The sequence below is a fragment of the Peromyscus eremicus genome, chromosome 3, assembly GCF_949786415.1.
Source record: "Peromyscus eremicus chromosome 3, PerEre_H2_v1, whole genome shotgun sequence".
NCBI lineage: Eukaryota > Metazoa > Chordata > Mammalia > Rodentia > Cricetidae > Peromyscus > Peromyscus eremicus.
In genome coordinates, this window is record NC_081418.1 from 147,964,306 (window position 1) to 147,972,190 (window position 7,885).

Genomic DNA, 7,885 nt, shown 5'->3' on the forward strand with positions numbered 1-7,885 from the left:
ACCTATACTTCCTATCTGGCTACTGGTCAATCAGCATTTTATTTATCAACTAATCAGAGCAATACATATTCACAGTGTACAGAAAGACATCCCACAGCAATAAGACCTTTTAAGATTTGTGTTACAAATCAGTACTGAAAAGAAAGATGCATTCAATTGTATCTGATTTATATGTTCCTTCTCTTTCCATTTTCAGGTGGTGTATGATGAAGTCTTGGAGCTCCAAGGCCATGTCTTAATGCTTATTGTGAAGAGCAAAGCTGTATTTGTGGGAGCAATTAACATTCAACTCTCCAATGTTCCCCTCAATGAAGAAAAGTGGTACCCACTAGGAAACAGTATTATCTAACCAATGCCATTAGCATATGCATTATTGATTAAGTACTTGCAAGTTTTTAACTTCTAATTCCCTCTATCACATAAACAAGATATCTTTCTTATGGAAGATAGCAGAGTATGAAGGACATAGGGAACCAGATCAAAATCAGTCTTTTTTAGTTATTTTTCTCTATTCTTTCATTGTTTCCCTATCATAATATTCACCATGTAAAATTCCATATACAAAATAATGGAAGAATGATTAATTTTAATATATGTTTTGAATCAAACATAGGTGCACATCTTGTCTTAATTGCTTGTTGTAGTCAAAATTATACTTTCAAGATGTTTTCTAAAGAATGACAGCTAGGAAATGCTCGTGAATGAGTTTGAAAGCTAAGAACGTCTGCAATTGATTTAAAACTTAAATATGTGTACAACCCACATGTCTAGTCATGATCATATTTATTGAGAGAATTGGTGAACACCTGTCATGTATTATAATTTTTCTATCAAGAAAACTAAGATTTTTCTATTATTACTTAGATTTTTTTCTTTACCAATTTATGTGTGTATGTAATGGCTTTCATTACTCTCACCTCTCACCATATCTCAGTTCCCTCCCACTCCTATCAACAACCACTCCTCCCTACAAATTTCTTTCCCATATTCAGGTAGGGATTTTTCTTTTTGAGACGGGCATCTTACTACATATCTGTAACTGGCCTAGAACTAGCTATGTAGACCAAGCTGGCCCCAAACTCACAGTGGTCCACTTGCCTCTGTCTCCCTACTGCTGAGGTCCCAAGTCGTTGGATGTGGCCTGGAATTCTTAAGTTCAGCTCTTAGAAGGACTTCCTTTTGATATCAGTTAATTCATTATCATTGTTTCTCCCAGCCATGATCATGTTCACACCTTAAACCTTGCTAATGCCCAAACCCAAAACGTCAGACCTTTGAGTTCACTGTCAAAACTCGTTTTCATTTGTTAAATATCATCATTGCTCTTGAACCTTCCCCTGTGCTCACTATGGCCTGACTAGATAATCTTACAGAGTGTTGCCTGCAGAGCAGGCAGACCCAGGGTTGTATGCCTTCAAAATGATCAAACTGGACATTTAAAAATTAAAACATCTGCCTTGTAAATGGTCATTGGTTTTGTTTCTTTAATCTTTATTTGCTTCATTAAAACAAGGAATTCAGATTGTTTTGTTTGGTCATTTATATAATCATATAAACATATGAAAGCCTCTATATTTAGTCACTGAAAACTACATCAGTGACTTATATGAGCCAACAGGGTCTCACTAAAATGCGTGATGGCTCCATCCCGGAAAGTCATTAACATTGTGAGCAACTGCTCTGTTGCTTCTTACACTGTCCCCTGTTCTGTCTTATAGACAATGGTGACACACCCTCTCTTCTGCTGAAACCTCCTCAACATCTTCTCCCTTGGTCCACATTCCCCCCGGGGGACTTTCTTTCCTGCTTGGACTCCATCAAAGGAAACTTCCACAGTCTTCCACAGCTGCCCCCTGCCTGCAGCACTAGCAGCTTCTGTGGTTCACCTCCCTGCTGGAAAAGAGTGATGGGTGCTTCTCCCAAATCAGTCCCCAGCTGTGCGTTTGACACAGCTCCTTAACCACATCATCCCAACACTCTGCTCCTCTTCACGGTTTTCAAATGGCTGTCTCTGCCTTCTGCAGTTTCTGTCTTTCAATGTCCTTCCATGCCCGTTAGAGGCAGCTGTTTATCCCACCACTTCAGTGAAAACCTCCATGCAGCTAAACCCAGCTCTCTGTTTCCATCTCCGGTCTGATCTCTCCCATCAACAGGATCAGGGCCCTCAGTGACTGCTGTCCACACACTCTCTTCCAGTGACTTCTCACACACCCTCCATGCTCTCTTTTTGAAACCTTGGCCTGTTGTTCTCATTCTCCAGCACAAGGGTCTCGTGCCTCCAGGAGACCCCTGGGCTGCAGTGACCCAGGCTCCCTACTCAGTGCTCCCTTCATCCCTGGTAATGGTCTCATCCATTCTCAAAGCTTTAAATGTTATCTGAATGCTAATGGTTCCCAGCTTTATATAACTCCATCCGACAATCCCTCCCAAACTCCAGCTGTGAGTGTCCAACTGACTGCTAAATATCCCTCTGAGTATCTAATAAAGATCTCAAATTTGCTGCTGTCTCAAAAACAGAGTTCCTAATCTTCTTCCCCTACATACATGTCTTATACACAGTGTTTCTCTTTCTCTTGGTTAATAATAAGCCTGCCTTTCAGGTGTTAATAGCCAAAAAAGTAAAGCCCTTGAATCATACTTAACACCTCCTTATTCTCTCTCTCTCTCTCTCTCTCTCTCTCTCTCTCTCTCTCTCTCTCTCTCTCTCTCTCTCTTTCTCTGTCTCTCTCTCTCTCTCTTTCTCTGTCTCTCTCTGTCTCTCTGTCTCTCTCTCTGTCTCTCTCTCTCTCTCTCTCTCTCTCTCTCTCTCTCTCTCTCTCTCTCTCGTGTGTGTGTGTGTGTGTGTGTGTGTGTGTGTGTGTGTGTGTTCTAGTCAATTAAGAAGGCCTATTAGACCTATCTTCAAACTACATCCCAAGTCCAATCACTTACATTCTTTTCCTACTTCCTCTCTAGTCCAAGTTCCTGCTGTCATCTTTATCGTGGGTTACCACACATGCCTTCTACGCAGCTCCTGGTTTCTAGGAACCCTCACCCCTTACATTTTCTTCCCAACACCCTGGCCTCTGGGATGCTGATGTCATTCTGCTCTAAACTCTTCGGGGGCTTCTAATCTCAGAGAGAAGCCCTAGCCTTTAAAATAACCTAAAAGGCCCTATTGCTGACTTCTCCACAGCTGTCTGTCTCTCTGATGTTAACTTTCGTTGTGTCCCTCTATCCTCACAGATCAAGCCCATGGCCTCCTTTCTGTCCCCTGGGCACCCGGGCATGCTTCGTCCTTGGAATCTTTGATCAGCCAACCCCTTCTTCCAAAAATGGTTCTTTTGGCCCCTATGTCCACTTTTCTGACTCCCACACATCCTTCAGATCTTGAGCAAATGTCTCCATCTCTGTCAAGCCCATCCCATGACACTATAGTGACATAGCACACTGTGCTGTCCCCAGATACACACCAGGTCCATCCTACTCTACTCTGCTTCTGCGGACACTGTGAATATTCACTTTTCATTTTACATCTTATTGATATCTGCTTCCCTAAGCCAGGTTTTAAGCCCTAAGCCTACACCAGTTTTTCTCATTGTCAGTACATCCTCAGACAAAGCAAAGGGGAGCTCTTACCCTGGTGTCCTCACTGTGGAGAATCCTGCCTCCTCTAGACGTGACTATGAACCACACCCAGAGCCTCATTCCAGACCAGCCTTGGTACAAAGATCTGCTAATTCTCTCTCCAGGCCTTTTAACTCCTCTCTGGATCTGCTCACCTCCAGTCTGACTGTACCACCAATGAGAGAATGAAAGGGCCCCGGAATGACCAAGGGAAAGCTGGATATGATGTGTGTGTGCCTGTTGAGTGACCACAAAGATGTGTGGTGACATTTTATTTGTGCTGAAATGTGGTGATATTTTATTTGTGTTTTAATAAATAAAGCTTGCCTGGAGACCAGAGGAAAAGGCCACCCATTATAAGTAAACAAAGTCAGGCAACGGTAGCACATGCCCTTAATCCTATAACTTGGCAAGCAGGAATCTGTCTGGATCTCTGTGAGTTCAAGGCCACACTGGAAACAGAGCCAGGTGTGGTGGCACATGCCTTAAATTCCAACACTAGTTAACCATGGAGGTCTGGAGGTCTGTACAGGCAGACGGGAAGTGACAGAGTTGGGACGGTAAGAGGAAGTGATGTAGCTGGACAGAGAGAGCAAATCAGATGGCAGAACAGCAAGGCATATAGTCATGGGTAGACAGGAAGTAAGTCGCATTTGGAAACTGTGGAGTTGGTGAGGTAAGGTTAGCTGTGGCTTTCCCTATTTCCCTGATCTCTCAGGTTTTCACCCCTATATCTTGCTCCATGTTTTTTTATTTAATAAGACCATTTAGAAATTCATCTACGAAGATGGACACAAGACCACCCATGGTAAGGAGCAAGCCAGGGAAAGAAAGAAAAACAGCACATGAGGGGCTCTGGACACAACCAGCTCTTCCACCCCGCCACAATCCACAAAGGATTCTAACAGTCAGAACTCTAAAACCTGTCTTTCTAGGTCTATATAGAAGTATACTCCTTTTAAGAAGGGAAAAACACATTGTATTTAACAATGTGTTGACTTTTATATGCAATATCTAAATTTAGGCAGATGATTTGTGAATATCATGAAAGAGAATGGAATTTATCCTGACCGCACAGTTATAGCTGGTTGGTAAAATATAGTCAGTATTTGCCAAAGGACCAGCTCTGAGAGAGTGTCATTACTTTATCTCATTCAGAACTCTCACAGTGCTGAAGTGAATACCCAAGAAGAATTTTCCCAGGTCATTTTAGAATCTCTGATTCTACTGACTGAGGTAGCCAGACAGCCCACTTGCCCAGAATATTTAAAGGCAAGTGTACTAGTTATGTCTGCTGAGAACAAGGAGTAGTCGTCATCATGACAACAGACTAGCTAAAAAGCCGGTGTGGGTGTGGGTGTGTGTGCGCCCGCAGGGACAGAGGGGACCACAACAAAGTTAGGGAATGTAACACCTTAAAGAGTGAGGGCCGTGGGACTGAAGAGATGCTCCATGGTTCAGAGCACTGGCTGCTCTTGCAGAGGATCTGGGTTTGGTTTCCAGCACCCACATGGTGGCTTACAGCCACTCATTACTCTAGCTACAGTGAATCAACTCTTCTGTCCTTGAGTTCCCATACTTGTGTAGCCACGCCCCTCACACAGACTCACGTGCATAAACATTGACTAAAGAAAGAATCTATAAATTAAAGAATAAGCACCTGGAAATTTTTCCGTTAATTCGTGGAGATCTAGAAAAACACACAAATGCCCAACGTAAATTCACAGTGAGAGAAGACGAGAGTTTATTGGAAGTACCCATCTCTGGCGGCCTTCCAGACTATGCAAGGTTGGCATAAAGGTGAAGGTGGGATGGAGATCCAGATGAAGGATTTATTTATTTACTTAGGTTCTAGGAGTTTAAAGAAATTAGTCAAATTATAGTTGACCTCTAAGCTAACTACAAAGACGTCAGATACAACAGAGAACACACACTTTAAAACAGATTCAAAAAGGCACAAAACAAACTGTGATAATACTTCAACAACAAAAGCAAGCACAACCTGGAGGCAAGAAAATGTGATGGTTAAAGTTGCTACTTTACAAAATTCAAAATATAGAGTCTTCTGCAAGGAAGGAAAAAAGAAAGGGAGGGAGGGAGGGAGGGAGGAAGCTGGGCATGGAGGGTGGCAAGTGTAACCCCAGCCTCAGGATGCAGAAAGAGTGTGAATTTGAGGCCAAACTAGGCTGAAAGTAGGACTATGTGTCAAAAATGAAATGAGATAAAACTGAGAGTTATAAAAAGAAGGGGAAGAAGACCTTTAATTATACATCAGGCTTTACCTACAAAAGTTAGGGAGATGGCTCACTGATGGAGTATTTGCCTGGAAGGTGAAAAGCCTTTCTTTCAGTCCCAGGCAATACAAAGCAAAGCAAAGAAAAGAAAAAAAAAAAAACCTGCCACAGTTGAAGAAGAGGCCACTGTTATTCCAGAATGTTATCATTTAAATACCTGGCTTTTTAAAATGATGTATGATAACAAACCACAGAGACTATCCCACTCAAAGGAAACTAATCAACAGCAAGTGCTCTTGGAGAAGGGCCTCGGGGCAAATCCACGTAATAAAGCCGTTAAAGCCTGTGTCAAAGATGCTCAAGGCCTTGAGGAAGATGCGGAGAACACTGAGCAACATGGAAGGATGGATTTGAAGAAAATCTGACAAGAAGCCAAAATTAAAGTTCTACAGCTAAAAAAGTAAAACAATCAATGTCCAAAGTTCAGTAGAAGAATTTAAAGAGAGATTTCGGCAGGTAGGATATGAAAACAGCAAATACTAAGATGAAATAGTGCGGGCTGAGAAAAGGAAGTGGCTATAGGCCTGGAGGAAAGTGCAAAACAGACTTACACAGACAAGAATAGGAGCTAGGAGGGGAATGTTACAACCTTGTCTTGTAACATTTTGATTTTTATATGATTTAAGAAACTAATGAGGGGCTAGAGAGGTGACTCGGTGGTTAAAAGCACTGTCTGTTCTTCCAGAGGACCCGGGTTCAATTCCCAACAGCCACATGGTGGCTCACAACTGTCTGTAACTCCAATTGCAGAAGACCCGACACCTTCACAAAGACATACATGCAGGCAAAACACTAATGCATATAAAATAAATAAGGAACTTTTAAGAAGAAATTAATGGTTAAAAATCAGTTATTAGTCTGTGTATTTGGATCACTATGTATGAAGATGTGATCTTGCCATATCAGCAAGAAAAAGGGGTGGTGCTGAAGAGTAAAAGGTGAAAATGTGTGTGTGTGTGTGTGTGTGTGTGTGTGTGTGTGTGTGTGTGTGAAAGAGAGAGAGAGACAGAGAGAGAGAGAGAATATGTGTGTTAAGCTGTTATAAAATCATAATTCCAAAATATTAAGCGTAATCTCCTTATAAATACAAAGAAAATAGCTATAAAATATACACCAAAAGAAACTAGAAGAGATTTTTAATTCATCACAGCAAAAATAGTTGACTAAACATAAAAGACAGCAACACAGAAAACCAAGAATGTAAAATCAATAAAGTAAACAGAAAATAACCACAAAATGATCAGAGTTCTTTCTTATCAGTAAATACTCTGATGTAAATGTATTAAACTCTCTCCAATCAAAAGATGCAGATTAGAAACTTCCTTAGTGGGATAAAATCATAGCTATGAAATCCACTAAACATCACTCTCCATGGAAAAAGACTTAAAACTTTCTGTTAAAATCCAGAACAAGGGACCAGCAGGAGGGCTCAGCTAGGAAAGGTGCTTGCTGTCAAGGCTGACAGCCAAAGTTCAATCTCTGGAACCCAAATGGTGGAAAAAGAAAATCGACTCGCATAAGTTGTCCTCTAACACACACACACACACACACACACACACACACACACACACACACACACAAATAAATGTGAAAAATAAAATAAAATGAAATTTCAAAGCCCAGGAAAAGGGCAAGATTGTACTATTCAACTCCATACTGAGTGTTGCAGTTGGAGCAATTAAGCAAGAAAAGGAGATACATTCAATAGAAAAAGAAGAAAGACATCTGTGATCAAAGATGAGGTATCTCACATGTATAAAACCCTGAAATTTCCACCAGAAAAAGAAGAGCAAACAAATCTAACCAAGCAGTATGAAATACAACATAATAGTCAACTGCATGTCTGTTCTTGAAAAGAACAAAAATGTAAACTTGCACTTCTTAATTTCCAAGCTTACTACAAGGCTACAATAATCAAAACTGTGGCACTAACATAAAGACAGTCATATGACTGGTGGATATAATTAATATCCATGAAATAAATC

General features: G+C 41.1%; 1 protein-coding gene across 1 annotated transcript in view; it reads left to right on the forward strand.

The window, feature by feature from the left end:
* The window catches only part of Pik3c2g (phosphatidylinositol-4-phosphate 3-kinase catalytic subunit type 2 gamma), a 323,855-nt gene extending 323,007 nt beyond the window's left edge, over positions 1 to 848 (forward strand). The window contains exon 33 of the mRNA XM_059256988.1: positions 197 to 848. Coding sequence (XP_059112971.1) covers positions 197 to 349 — 153 coding nt within the window. The 3' untranslated portion in view covers positions 350 to 848. The remainder of the gene's footprint in view (positions 1 to 196) is intronic.
* Positions 849 to 7,885: the final 7,037 nt, after the last annotated feature.